The sequence below is a fragment of the Nanorana parkeri genome, unplaced genomic scaffold, assembly GCF_000935625.1.
Source record: "Nanorana parkeri isolate BGI_ZX_2015 unplaced genomic scaffold, ASM93562v1 scaffold452, whole genome shotgun sequence".
NCBI lineage: Eukaryota > Metazoa > Chordata > Amphibia > Anura > Dicroglossidae > Nanorana > Nanorana parkeri.
This window is the reverse complement of record NW_017306720.1, coordinates 839296-854173: the sequence shown is the minus strand read 5'-3', so window position 1 is coordinate 854173 and position 14878 is coordinate 839296. Positions and strand designations below refer to the sequence as shown.

At 41.4% G+C, this 14878-nt stretch overlaps 1 protein-coding gene across 1 annotated transcript; it reads left to right on the top strand.

Moving 5' to 3' along the window:
- The first annotated feature begins 2071 nt into the window (after positions 1 to 2071).
- LOC108790144 lies at positions 2072 to 12846 on the top strand. The gene is made up of 7 exons (XM_018560358.1): positions 2072 to 2158; positions 2643 to 2791; positions 2868 to 3008; positions 4912 to 5051; positions 9964 to 10099; positions 11330 to 11436; positions 12773 to 12846. Exons 1-7 carry the CDS (start codon positions 2072 to 2074, stop codon positions 12844 to 12846), a joined length of 834 nt encoding a protein of 277 aa, XP_018415860.1.
- Positions 12847 to 14878: the final 2032 nt, after the last annotated feature.

Sequence of the window (14878 nt, the reverse complement as noted above, 5' to 3'; positions counted from 1 at the left end):
ACGAAACCGAAATAAAAGAAAATATCAGGCCGAAACCAGAAATGTTTTTATTTTAACTTTTTCAAATTTTTTCAAATATTTTCTTTTTATTTACTTTTCATAAACTTTTAAATTTTTTTATATATATATTTTTTAATATTTTTATATTTTACTTTAGTTTTAGGGGCTTCGGGGAAATATTAGGAGTCTAAACAGACCCCTGATATTTCCCTTGTAAAATAGGAAAAAGAGATTGGGGATACAGAGTCCTCAATCTCTTTTTCTGCAGCCCCTGCTATCAATGAACAGGAATCCTCTATGAGTGTTCCTGTTCATTCATAACATGGGGACAGAGTATGTTTACTATAACTACAACTATGAATGAACAGGAGGTGATGTAGATCACTTCCCATTCATTCATAATTGAGGATATAGTAACTATACTATGTCCTCAATTATGTACAAATACTTAGCAATCACTGATCACTGAGTATTTGCATTGCCTCTCCTTTCTGACAGCTGTCACAGAAGGCGGAGCGAGCGGTGCAGGGAGGAGAGCTCGGCCTCCTGTGACAGCGAGGGCTGTCTCCGCCCACACACCGCTCTGCCGGATTGTGACAGGAGGCTGAGCGGTGTGGGAGGAGAGACGCCGGCTGCTCACAGCGCTCTCCTTCCCCAGCGCTTGGGCAGCTGTCACAGTTTCTCTCCTACCCGCTGGGACACGGAGCAGCGCCCAGCGGGGAGGAGAGAATACACGGATGCACCGCTCTATCGGCATTATGCTTCCACAGCCGATATATCGGTGCATCTCTACTTGTGTGTGCTAGTAAGCTGTTTGTGTCTGCACAAACACATAGACACTGCAAATCAAGCTACTCCGCTCCCCACTGGCCCCCTCTACTCCCATCTCCAAGCTAGTAGATGAACAGTTGCTGGAGTCTGCTCTGTCCCTTGTGATCTAGTACTGGACAGGACGTTCAGGGAAGCTGAGCTATGAGATTTGGAAGCTGCTGTTCAGAAACATGATGATTGCAAGAGTTTGGACTAAAATGTAAAGCAATGCTTTGCTGGACAATCTATATTTGTTTTATCTGGATTCAATATTGAAAAAAAGTTTTAGAGTTTAATACTGCTTTCACTTTTAATTTCAGAGTGTTTCTTTTAAAGTACAAATAAAGGCCAAATCCAGTTACTGTGTGATGCAAAGCCTCATAAACTAAACAAAAACTTCCTTTACCTTCCTTGACAATCAAGTCAATCCTCATTCATTTGTGTCTCACACGCTCCCTCTCCCAGATACTGCAGCTCACAGTGGGAGGGTTTCAGCCACAGAGGCAGTGTTGTCAATCCACAGCAGTGGGCAGGTCTGGGTGTGGTCAGTTGCCGATTGACAAGGCTTGTCAATTAGCAGTGACAATGTCGATAGCCACGCCCCCTGTAACATTTTTTCATCCCACTGTAGTACAAGCAGGCACAGCCTACCTGAGAGTGGAAGCTTTGCTCTAAATTCAAGAGCAGTGCAGCATTGCTGCCATCACATCCAAGGAAGTTGCATTAGGTGGGCATTAATGGCAGGTTCAATGGGCATTTGTGGGACTAAGAGAAAACCGTGAGTGCAGGAGTTCTTATAATTAAGTGTCTGCACCACATTTTTTTTTAATAAGAGGTTATAGTTCTACTTTTAAAAAAAACAGATACTTTAGTTCCACATTAAAAGTTTGCAAATACAACTTACTCAATATAAGCGGGTTAGTTTATAAAAGGTTCTATACTCGTCAGTGCCTCGGGGCGCTAGTGCCGTGCGAACGAGGTGGAACATTTATAAGTGAATCCCAAGGTGTCATTTTAGACCAGTGTCTAGAGACAACATTGGAAATTTTACAATGTGATTTACAGGTTATAGATGTGATTATGTTGGTCCACTTTTGTAGATGATCCTTTATGGAAAGTATGTGAATAGTATAAATTGGCTGCCTATTCTAGTGTTACAATGATCCTTAAATGTAGTACTTGTCTGTCCCTGTAGATTGTCCTGTCTGGCCCTGGGAGCCCTTCAAACAGCTCAGTGCCAGTTTTATTAAGACCACTGCTGATGACAATCCGGGATGAACGATACATGCTTGGGACAGACCTGTGCTTGTGGGGAATCTCCCTCAGTAACCAGGATGTTGCCAGTCTTGTAAGTTTCTTGTGCTGCCAATATTTGCATCTTCTTGACTATCTTCTTGGCTAATCGGCCTCTTCGTTCGATCCCCCACTGGGTTTTTTGGACTACCATTCGAGCTAGCTAAATAAATGCATACCACATCATCAAAGCCAATAGACGCTGCAGGTTAAATTCATTTTGCTGCAATATAATGCAAAGCACTTTGTTAATGACTCAGCCCTTTATTTCAATTAACTTTTCTGGCTTGGGTATGCCCACCTGCTGTGGCTATCACACAGTTTTGTTAGTCTCACTGTTAGATTATTCATTGATTTTATACACAGTTGGTGATAAATTCATGGTATGGTGGAACTGGAGATCTAGTTGTGGGCAATGCCTTAAACAATGAATAAAACGTATAAACTCAATTATACATCTAAAGAAATGTACACATTACAGAATAAAAAATGCTTCCTCTAGTAAGATACATTTATATGGTCTCTTCCCATTATTGCAGGCCATATTGTTGGAACTTAGTGGAAGAACCTCCTATCCGTTTGTAAAGCTAGAAGCCATAGATTGTGGGATGGATGTATGGTCGGTGGAGAGGCTGGGGAAATCCATAAAATGCAGCCAGTTAACATCTGTAACCTTGGATTACAATGAGTAAGACATTCAACTGTACATATAGTCCACGCTGATATTCCTGTCTATGTGACCAGAACATTTTCTTGTTCGTCAGGTTCCAGGATGAAGGGATACAGGGTCTCATTCGTGGCCTGGAAGGGAACATGAAGATTGTTTCTCTTAGTCTGTGTTATTGTAAACTTGGTCCTTCCAGTGGGGCATTACTGGGAAAGCTTTTGGCAGAGTCAGCAATAAGGTAATGAGTCATGATCATGTAGATGATATTTGTTACCAATTGAACTCTCGCTTGTAATTTAAATCAAGCTTATGTGTTTTTTCTGAATGGAAACTACTTTACACCTGCAGTAGCTAAACTATATGTCTTGTTCAGTTTCCCATTTCTTATTGTGAACTGCCTTTGAATTTTCTCAGGTGCCTGTGGTAAAAACAAATCTAAAATTAAATACTTTGAGGACTTACATGTTTGTATCACAATATCAGACCTCACCACAGCTTGGCAACCGCTGAAGGTGGGCATTATGGCACCTTCTTCCCATTGACTTTCACTAAGGCAATACAGCTTATTATTAGAGCCTCTAAAAGGGTGGTGAGAAGAGAACAACTACAGTTTGAACAGGGGTTACCACCAAATACGAGTCTATATGAAAGAAATAACTACTTTGTTGACAACTGTGCCCTTCACCAAGAGACTTATGGAAGAACGTAATAAAAACATCACGTGGGAGAGGATGAAGATCAATCCCAGTAAATGCAGAAGCAACGCCATTGTTACGAGTCAAGGTTCCATATTGACATAACACCTGTTGCTGCAAAATGAATGTAACTTGCAGCGTCTAGTGGCTTTGATGTATTTTAAAAATGCCAGTGAAGAGTTTGGGTTGATAGTATGATACAAGACTCAAGAACATCAAGCCATTTGAACAACTTAGAAAGAAAACCATCATGTGTATATAGATTGCATCAATAAGACTTTGCTGCCAGCAAAATTCAAGCTGTGGTGCTTTCAGATTGGCATATGTTCAAGACTTAAGTGGCCTCTAACAGTTTGTGAAATCTTCATCAACAAAGTAGAAAAGCTGAAAAGACATCATTACATATGTGGCTTGAACTTGCACCATGCCTAAACCACGTTGGACACTATGTGAACAGTCAATTGGAGTTACCAATTGTAAGACATGAGAAAGAATTTAAATGCACCGAAGCAAGGTTGGTCATGACCCTCACTGAATCTCAAGATACTGTTATTTAAATAGTGCCTCCCCATGTGGAAACAGGGAGGAAGTGGACTTAATTGGACCCCATTTAGTGTGCTAAGTCTATTGTTCACTTTAGGGAAATGGTTGGCCAAGCTCAACAGACTCACGCTAAAAACTCCTCAGTGGTACAAGGATGTACAGTGTCAGTGTCAGTGCAGAAGAGATGGCTTGCAGTGGAGGAGGTGAGAAGACAGAAGGAGACAGAGCGATATGCCAAGGCTGTTTCATTGGACAAGCAGGGCCAATGGACTAACTGAGAGAGCCTGGAAGAGAGGAAACGCAGCTAGTCTGACATCTGAGAATGGAGGGAAGTTTTTTTTCATCAGAGCAACCTATGACCTCCTACCCACATCCCAGAACTTAAAGCAGTGAAGTAGAGATAAGATTGTGCTTGATCTCTCTGTCAAGCACTTGCATCAAGCAATTGTGTTCTTATCAAATGCAACAAATGCCGAAAAGGGTTTTGGAATAAGAGTAAATACATCAACTAAGCTGCATAATCAGACAAGAGGGTTTGGAAATGAGGCCAGTGTACTTGGGACTCCAGGTATCACTATTGAGACCTCTGCAGACCTAGTGGGTTTATCAATGAATTTCAAAGAAGTAGGGTGCCCACCTGATGACCTCTTTTCACACCAATGCTAACTTCAAAAGTGCTGACTTACCTTAGGGACTGAAACATTAAGTTATATAAGCTCTACTTTTCCTTTTTCATAAGATAGCAGCCATCACTTCAAATCAGTTTAATTTCAATGAGCAGGTTAATTTTCAGTGTTTGTGGACAATAGTAACAACTATATGATTTCTTGTTCACTGTATATGGTCAGTCTGATTACTTTGCAATGTAATTATTCCTTCTTGTCTAATCCGTGTGTTTTGCAGTGAACTGGACCTGACTGGGAACTATCTGCAGTGCTCTGGGGCAGTGGACCTAATCACAAGTATAGCAGAGTATGCCCAGGGTCTGGCTACAGAGCGGCCACCTGAGCAGCCCATTGACTTAGCTCATCAGATTCTGGAAGGTAAACGTGAATTTCACATTCCTTTATTCTTGATGAAACATATAAATCACGTAATTGTAGATTTAAGGCGGCCATAAAGGACCCCATCCTTACAACCAATGTAATTGATATGAGTATGTCTTGAGATAGTTGGATATACTCAAAGCCAACATTTTCATTTTGGGTAGCGTTGGGAATGTTAACACCATTCTTAGATTTTATTTTTTACCATCTCTGTTCTATTGTGGAAAGTTCCCTTTACTTCCTGTCCTGTCAACACAATGGGAAGTGAGAGGAAATCTACCCAATGTAGGAGAAAACCTCTCTTAGACAGCTGTCACCAGAATAATTGGCTAACATTGGAAGATTTACCTTCTATTTCTGCTTTCCAACAACTCAGAAATATAGCTTTTTCCTCACATTCAGTTCTAATGACACTGGTCACCAGGACAAACAAAGCAGGAAATTCTACCCTGTGGTGACACAAAGTGTTATAAAAACCTGACAGGGCACCTACCGCTTTCCCACTCCATTTAAAACCATATTTCAACTGTGAAACATCTCAACATGTTTTCAGCATGTTGAAAATGTTTGTGGTTTGAAAACTGACAAATGTCTTACCGAGAGACATGCCCTATAATAGCACTATTACTAATTAGACCATAACATGTAATAAAGGTCTTTTCTTGCAGGTCAGTTACTTCATCAGCCTGTTTACTGTTTTTGAGGTTGGTGGCCAGTGGCGGAACTACCAGGGTCGCAGAGGTCGCGGTCGCGACCGGGCCCTGGAGTTCCGCCACTTGGAGGGGGCCCAGGACAGGAGGAAGGGGCCCCTGGTGACCGCTGATTACCAGGATATTTATTAACCCCGGTAACCGCTAATGTCAGTCCCGGGACATCTTCCTCCTGTCCTGGGCCCTACATGCTTCACGCTGCTCCCCTCACCTTGTTCCGGGCGCAGCGTGAAGTATCATCCAGCCGGGCAGCAGCCAATGAGTGGGAGCGGTGTAATCACCAGTGCCGAATAGAGCTGCTGCGGACATGAAGGGGGAGACCGAGACAGGGAGCTGGAAGTATGAAGGAAGGTGACATGGGGTCCGGGAGCGGAAAGCTGGGGACATGAAGGGGGAGATAATGGGGAGCTGGGGACATGAAAGAGGAGAGTGTTTTTTTCCCCTTGTCTAAATTTTGTTTAAAAAAAAAAAAATCTAATTTGTTTCTTCTTGGGGGGGGTGGGGGGACCCTTCATGGATTCTTGCATAGGGGCCCTGAGGTCACTAGTTATGCCACTGCTGGTGGCTGTCTGCATAGGAGCCTACTGGTTCTCATGGAAGTCATTAATAGGCTGCAGAGTAAATTCTGCCATAGCTGTCCTACCCACTGTCCTACCCTCCTACCCACCTTACCCATGCCCCCACCCCCCACCCCCCCAGGCATTTTATTGGCATTTAGGACTGCCTGGAATTGGTGGAACTTTCAAGAGGAGAAATATCTCTGCCAAAGCCCCCTGTCATCTTCTCAAAAGAAACGCAGTCTTGTTGACCTTTTTGTTTCAATATGAATGAAGTCACTGATAAGGAACTTGTTCTAGGTCAGTGAAAGACTGCCTTGGAAAATGTAAAGTCTATTTGAGGTCCAAAGAAGGTATTCTTCTGTACAGTTGTGATCAGGCATGTATTTCTAACCTGTCAGTCCATAATTCTCTTGTTAACCCTGGACCCGTTATGCTCCAGTTTTCCCTCTGTCCTTGAACACTTGGCCCAGAGGGTCACAAAGTAAGAGGCAGCAGGAGGGGCTAATCTCTGCGAGATTCTGATTGATTTTTACACTGGCCGTTCTTAGGGATAACCTAAAAGCTTTCTGCAACACACACATTAGCATATACACAATTGTGTCATTTCTAGACCAGCATCTTATTCCCAGCAATAGATGATGACTCTGGATGATGCCAGAATATAGCTGGTGTCATCCTTCTAGGAAAAAAGAAGACTAAGCCATTGTCAGAGGGAGTACGGTGAGGTCTCTGAGACATAATACACATCAGTAAATGTGCAGGGCCTTCCTTACTATCTTGTCTTGAATTGTATTGTGATTGTAATGTCTTCCTTATATTGTAAAGCGCTGCACAAACTGTTAGCGCTGTATAAATCCTGTATAATAAAAATAATACTTGCATGTATAGTATGTTTAGTAATGTGTAGTAACATGAAAAAAGTACATGTGATACTGCTAGGTCCACTTTAAGTTGCAGCCACATAACAGCAAGGATTAGAAGATTTCCCACATGCTGCCCTCTCTATTTATCACTGTATGTGTGCATTCCATTTTGCATACAGTAAGAATACAACTTACTGTGAAACTCCCTTGTAAATTGGAACATCAGGAAAAAATTAAACCTGTGACCTATTTGCGATTGCAATTAAGTGGCCTCTCAACCCATTTTATGACATGTGATAACAATACCCCCATGTAATGAAGATGAACACACACACACATGTTGGAAGTTCAGCCTGGGTGGCAACCATGATTCCCTCTATAGATACAATGGAGGAGTAAGCATAGCCACATAGGTACAGGAAGTGTCGTATATGAAAGATTACCAGGTTAAAATGAAGGGGGGAAAAGCCTAAAAAGAAAACTAATGCAGCCACTCATCTAAGGACTGATGAGCTGAAATATATTACATTTTTGTTCTGCTGCTGCATGAATCCCTTACTGTTGTACTTTGTAGTCACCCACATTTTAGTAACTCAGTTTATAACAAAAAACATGTTTCTAGTAGATTGTAGTGAGAATATATAATGTCAATTCTACTCGCAGGTTTATATAACTATCCTTCAGTGTCTCTCTTCATTTTCTGGTAATATATATCAGTTTGTGTTCTTTGTTAATCGTACAGCACAAGGTCAAACTGGCATTTATACAGCGATATCAGGAGAGCCCGAAATAAGTGAAAGACCTCCAATGTCACCTGACAGAACAGCTGAACAAAAAAAGAGCAAGAAAAAGGGTAAATGGGTTGTATTATCTCTATTTATCCAAATGCTGAAGACCAATCCATGGGGGATGTACACATGGCTAACACAAGCGCAGATGTTCACTGGATTGCTTGAGACGCAGGTAGAGAAGACACAAAGTATTGTCCTAGTGATACCTGTTCGTGGATAACTACATTAAAAAGCTTTTGAGACAATAAAACTCCTTCTTCAGGAATAGTGACAAGTAAACCGCACAATGCAAAATTCTATACAGATTCTGAACAAAAGGCCTTGTATGCAGATAAAATGTACATAGGATAGTAAAAATGAAATCTAAATAGATAACCGACAAATTGGTAAGCTTCAGAAGGTCATGTATTAGCACTGCAATGAGCAAAGTCTGATTCTATTGAGATGCTCATGGCAGATAGTTTACATAAGGTGTCTGAACCAGTGAGACATTGCTTCATCATTGTTCCATTGGTAATGAATGAGGTTGTCCAGTGACTCCGATTAGCGAAGGTGTCATTTGCCCCTCATTGATTCTACCATTGGTGTGATGTCTTCAGAAGGGATGAGTTCAGGTTCCGACTGAACCTGGACTCCTCTGAACTGGGAAGGAGCTCCTCCCAAACACCGAGGTAGCTCCTTCCATGCTACCCAATCAGATACGGGCAGCTGCAGCCTAATGTAAGCAAAGGGGAAGGATGCAGTAATGTAATTGACCCTATATGGCCACATGTCTATATTTGGTAAATTAAATTTACCTAATATGGCTATGTGGCCATATAAGGCAAATGGCATCAGCACAAGCATCCTTCCCCTTTGTTTACATGCAGCTGCTGCGCTGGCAATGTCTGGCTGACAGTTGATTGGGTGGAAGTGTCCATGGTACTTCCTTGTTCAGAGGAGCTCAAGTTCGGACTGGGTTTGGTCCCAACCTGAACTCATCCCAAGTCTTTAGTGGCAGAATAATCGTGGCCCTAATATTACTCTTTCTTCCAGTACACATACAGTACCTCGGTTCACAAACTTAATTTGTTCCACGATTCTGGTTGCGAACCAAATTGGCCGTGAACCGAATCAAACTGTGATCCGACCGCGATCTCGACTAGAGGAAGCCACGACCATGTGTCAGAGCAGGGAAGATGGCTGCGGTTGTGTTCGTCACCCGATGCGGAGTTCGAGGCAAAATTTTGCCGGACTTCCTGTTCGAGAACCGAATTGTTTGCGAACAGATGTGTTTGTGAACCTAGGTACCACTGTATATCTTTTTATGCTCTGCAATTTCAATTCATTCCTATATCACTTTATTTGGCTTTGGATCACTAAGTAGATCATGGTGGTATGGTAGTGATATGTTCTGGTAGTGCATTGACATTTTTAAAGCTAAACTCCATTCAAATATAGAGACAGAAATTAATACAGTTTTGTATTTATGAATCCATCATTAAATGCCAGCATTAGCAGTGTTCCTGCATTTGCCTTGATAGCAGCTTCTTTCAGACCTTGTACAGCTAAGCTCAGAGTCTGAGAGGAAGAAGTGGCAGCAGAAGGAGCCAATCAGTTCATTTGCTGACAAAAACCATGCTGATAGGAGACCAAAGCAGAGTGACAGCGAGATAAGCATATCACTGCTTCTCCTTCACTGTCCACACAGGATGGAGGAGTCCCATTCTGGCTTTAATTCAATTTAGAAGACTGATGACAACTTGAGGCCAAAAACAAGCACTGCATGGGAACAGCTACAGATTGAATTCATATTTATATATATTATCTTTTTTCTTGGGCTATGTTTTTGTTTTTAGTTTGGACTGGAGTTTTGCTTTAACACTTGAAGCATTCAAGAAGTGATAACCCAACTTGATGAATAAGACACAGGGAGTGCAACAGTATTGATATCTGAATATTGGATGATATATAAAGCGTCACCAATTTTAATCAAATATTCTTAGGGAAAAAGAGAAAGAAAAAGACAGCATTGCCGCCTGGCCCCTGGGTGACCAAGTTACACCTGGCTGATAATGGCATTGATGCCATGGGGAAGGAAAGGGAGACCGGACTGTTGGAATTCTCACAGCTGCTGAACAGGTAAGTACTTTGCATGTACCTAGGATGCCGATATAATGAGTTCACAGTGCACAAAAGCTCCTGGGGTCATTAGAAGTAATTGTGATGAGTTATTTTACCTTGAATTACCATGTGTGCACTCAGTTTACATTCTGTACAGAATAGAGAGGCATATCTCTGTCCTTTACTCCCTTTACCTTTTTTTGGCTTCTAACCTCACTGTACCACAAAACCTAACCCTACCCATCAACCTAACCCCTAACCTTAAAGAAGAACTCCAGGTGATATAAAAATTTACCCTTGCACTGGGGCTCCCCTGTGCTTGTTTTGCTTTAGGGGCTAAAATAAATAAAATATACTTATCTGATCCTCAGTCCTGCGGCAGTGAGTGCTCACCTTTCTCCTCGCTCTGGTGGTGGAATGTCCCTCGGAGTCCTTAAGTCTAATGTAACTGCATTAGATGTGATGCTGTCCAGATCCTTAGACAGTCAGAGCCCAGGGAAGAAGAGGCTGCGGGGACCGGTCTATGAGCCAAAACGAGACTGAGGATCAGAATTCTTTATTTTAGCCCTCTAGACCAAAACAAGCAGTTAATTTCATGGCGATAATGGCAAAATTACTATCGCAGGGAAATGACCTGCAATAAAAGCTTTAATGCTTATTACAAGGCCCAGATTATTACAGGGTATCTATAGTCAGAAATTAAATATACATATGTATTTATATATTGAATATCCATAAGTTCTATTCCACTCCTAATAATCATATTGATCTAGAAGTGTGTAAACTTACTTGCTGAAGTTGCCCATAGGACCTCAAAGCACCGACACAATTTCACTCAGCCCTGTGAAAATACACTTTCTTGTGTCATCACTCTAACTACAACTCTATGTCTGAACAATGTAACATTGTCATTCCTCATTGGAAGCGATGCATGATGGGACATGTAGTCTTCAGGAATCAAGTTTGTATCAAATCAAGCAGCAGGAGGAGACACAAAGCACACTGGGAATCCAGGAATATGACGAAAGTGATAGGCAGACATAGGCAGCACTCACTACACAAAAGGGATTTGATTGTGTTATGAAAAACAATTCTTGTATGTATTCCTATTACAATGCCAGTGTCATAACAGAATAGGATATGCTGGGACTTTAGAACATTTAGCACTGAAAAACCTGCATCACAGTGAGACAATCTACTTATTTCCTCTTATTGTGACATGTTTTTGGATCTTCACTGTTTTTCTAGTCTGATCCATTACTCGGAACAGCTTTCTGAATTGGATCTTGATAACAATTGTCTTGGGGAAATGGCAGCAACTGACATCCTGGAGGCCTTAACCTACAGAAATCAAGGTATGTTTTCATCGTCAATATTTTTTATTGAAAGTTTTGTTACAATAGTTGAAACATGGACTGCAATAGTTGGAGTCACAGGTACCATAATGTAAAATCATTGCATGTTTTATCTTACAGTAACACTGCTCCCAATTTAAAAAGGCTGTCCCACTTTTGGAACCATATCCCCCTGTCCATCTTTGCTCTTCAGTTGTCCATCTTTTTTGTCTGATGTAATATATATATTTTTAAAACATGAACCATTTAAAGGAGAACTATGAGGTGAGTGAAAATCACTCAGCCTCATAGATCTAGCCGACCTGTGACAATGAAATTGTCACAGGTCGGCTCAATAGATCGGGAAATGAGCGAACACATACTGTCGCTTGCTCACTTCTCGATCCTGTCCCTGCAGAGAGCCGTCACTGTCACTAACAGCTCCCTGCAGGGATTCCCCCCTCCCCTGTCCGATCCCCCAGGGCTGACTGGCGGAATGGACGGGGGAGGGGGCGGGTACACCCGGCTCTGCCTCTAGATAGGCAGAGCCAGCTGTCACTCACGCAGCTGGGTGGATCCAGACAGTAATGTCAGGATCCGTCCCGGCTGCGGCGGTCTCAGTATACCACGAGCTGTAGCTCGCGGTATACTGAGCTTTGGGTCACGGAAGGACACTAGTTTGTGTCCTCCCGTGACCCTGGGGAGAACTATGGGGAAAAGCACTGACCCCATAGTTCTCCTTTAAATACCAAACATGTTATATTACAGTAATGCTTTCATCCAACCTCTAAATTGATGAACTGGTTATTTTAAAAAGCCAGCATGAAGGTAAAATAGTGGTGAAAACAAGGACTGGTGGGTTTAACCAATAATGTTTTCTGTAATTATTCTTCATGATCTGTGTAACTGAGGGCATGGCATAGGTGTGTCTCTTGCCTACACACTATGCTTAAAGGTGTCCCTCTTTCCTATTTTAGCAGGGTGGGAGAAATGCTGTAACATTAATACACCTATAATTGAGTAGTAAATATAATTAAAATAAACACGTAGGAGGTAGATGCTCCATTCATTAAGTTTTTATTTTTTTTAAATTGGTAGTGTCATATTTAAAGTGAAAATCAAGACAATAATCCTGAGATCTAATTAACATTTCTTTTCTTTTACACTATTTGCTCAGCAGCTAGCATGTCTTATATATCAGGCACTCAATCTTGGATCAGATCTGGGCAACTGTTCCTGTAAAATGTGGTGGCAGTAAAATGTTTCTGCTAGTTCTGTGTCCACCTTGGCTTAGAGTGTGCACAGAAGGTGGACTAAGTGATATCAGCAACTATGCAACCAATCTCTTCTCTCATAGGAGCCATTTGCTTGTTTGACTTGGATCCTCTCATAGGAGCCATTTGCTTGTTTGACTTGGATCACACCTATTGAGTGTTTTGCATAGGAGGTCTCATCCCATTGTTATGTGACTGCATCAAATGATAGCAACTAGTGCTTCTGCACCAATATTTCCTCCAATGCTGCATTATTTTTTTTTAAAGAGGAAACAGGACAGCCTGGCCAAGTGACCTGGGATTAGAAGACTTTTATTGGTCTCAACAATTTAAATGTATAAGTAAAGTTTTGAAAGCATATATTAGGGCTTTCTCTTCTAAACTATATCTTCATACTGATGGGTAGGTGAGCCATAGTTGATAGAATAGATTTTGGGACTTAGTTGGTAGAGAAGCAGGCAACCCAGACATAAAGTAGTGGCAGTATTTACCTTGTTTACTCTACTCATTTGCTTTCTTTCATTTTAACAATACCTCAAGCAAATCTTAAGTTCCTCCTGCAATGGGTCCACTGCAAGGGTCACTGCTAATTTTTATTTAGGGTATAATGAATAAGGTGAAATATTTGCTTTGTTCCTGGATCCCCTGTCAACCTGTGCATTACTCTTGGGATGTAGTCGGGACCTCGGCATCCTCACGTTCAATTAATTAGCAGTGTCGAAAAAACTTACACATTATACATTAATATTAAGAGCATTAAAAATGCATAAATAATACTCTTTACAATTTTTGCTTACATAAATATTAAAGGCTAAACCCAAGAACCAAACCCAATCTAAACCCAAGAACAAAACCCAATCTAAGCCCAAGAACAAAACCCAACCTAAGCCCAAGAAAAAAACCCAATCTAAACCAAAGAATAAAACCCAAAATAAACCCAAGAACGAAGTCCAGTCTAAACTCAAGAACAGAATTCAGTCTAAATCCAAGAATAAACCCCAATCTAAACTCAGGAACCAAACTCAATCTAAACCAAAGAACAAACTCAAATCTAACCTCAGGAACTAAACCCAATCTAAACCCAAGAACAAAAGATGAATGTTAAATAGAAAGCCGCTGGATCGCTTGTATTTTGTGCGGGTGTGCGTCCCCCTGCCACCATTGCAGCCGCCAGTCCCGAGATCCGCTGTGCCCGGTGCGGGCTGGGACTGGCAAGGCGGCTCTGTCACCAGAGATCAGTACACTTTCTCCCTCTGATCTCCTCCCTGTTCTCTGAACGCGGGAACTGATGTGTATTACATCGCTTCCCTGTTCAGCTGTCATTACCGCCCCCAGAAGCTGGTGAAGCAGATCTCTGCTTCATCAGCTTCTCTGGGGGTACCTATGTGACATTAGGAGTCTTAGAGACCCCTGATGTCTCCATAAAGAGGACCTGTCACGTGCTATGTGACGTTTGATAGGTAAACATCCAAAGAAGGAAATCTGACTTGTTGCGTCCAAGTCAGATTTCCTTCTTTGGATGTTTACCCATCAATTGTTTGGAAACATGGCTGTTAAACTAGACATCATTGGTTGAGGTTGTGTTCACCTGGCATATGCTTATTCAAGCTGTATTGATGGTATTGTATATTCTCATCAATTGAATATGTTTTATCATATTTATTCTATGTATAATAAATTTCGATACATTTTTATCCATTCATTGGTCTCATACCTCTCTTCAAAACCCTTATTTCTCTATATGTTATCATGTTCAATACTTCTATAGGGTCAGAGGTTAGTGTAGGGAACCACTGTCGAGGCTATTCACGAGTTTTTTAGCTGCACGAAATTAGCCATTAGGAGTATTGTATCTAATCCTACTATCTATTTTGGAATTGACACTTAGGAAACACTGCATCAGTCACAGAGAGTCGGGCAGTGAGAAAAGTTGTGTAAAATATATGTGAAGGTGGTTAGGCATCCCAATATTCTGTAATTAATGTATATTTTAAAGGCTACAGTGAAGTCATTTCTGGAAACAGTTTCCTCAATATTCCTCTTCACAGATTTTCTGAACTACTAATCAACATTTGCTCTCCTTATCGTTTCCTCTTTCTAGAAAAGTTACCACGCTTGAAAATTAAAGTCACAGCCCAGATTTCACCAATTACATTTAAAGCCATCCTTAAGCAGAGCAGAAAACTAAA

Coding starts and splice junctions, on each gene's coding strand:
- LOC108790144 (XM_018560358.1), top strand. CDS start 2,072: ATGACAATCCGGGATGAACGATACATGCTTGGGACAGACCTGTGCTTG. Junction 2,792..2,867: donor GTAACCTTGGATTACAATGA/GTAAGACATTCA, acceptor CTTGTTCGTCAG/GTTCCAGGATGAAGGGATAC. Junction 5,052..9,963: donor AGCTCATCAGATTCTGGAAG/GTAAACGTGAAT, acceptor AAATATTCTTAG/GGAAAAAGAGAAAGAAAAAG.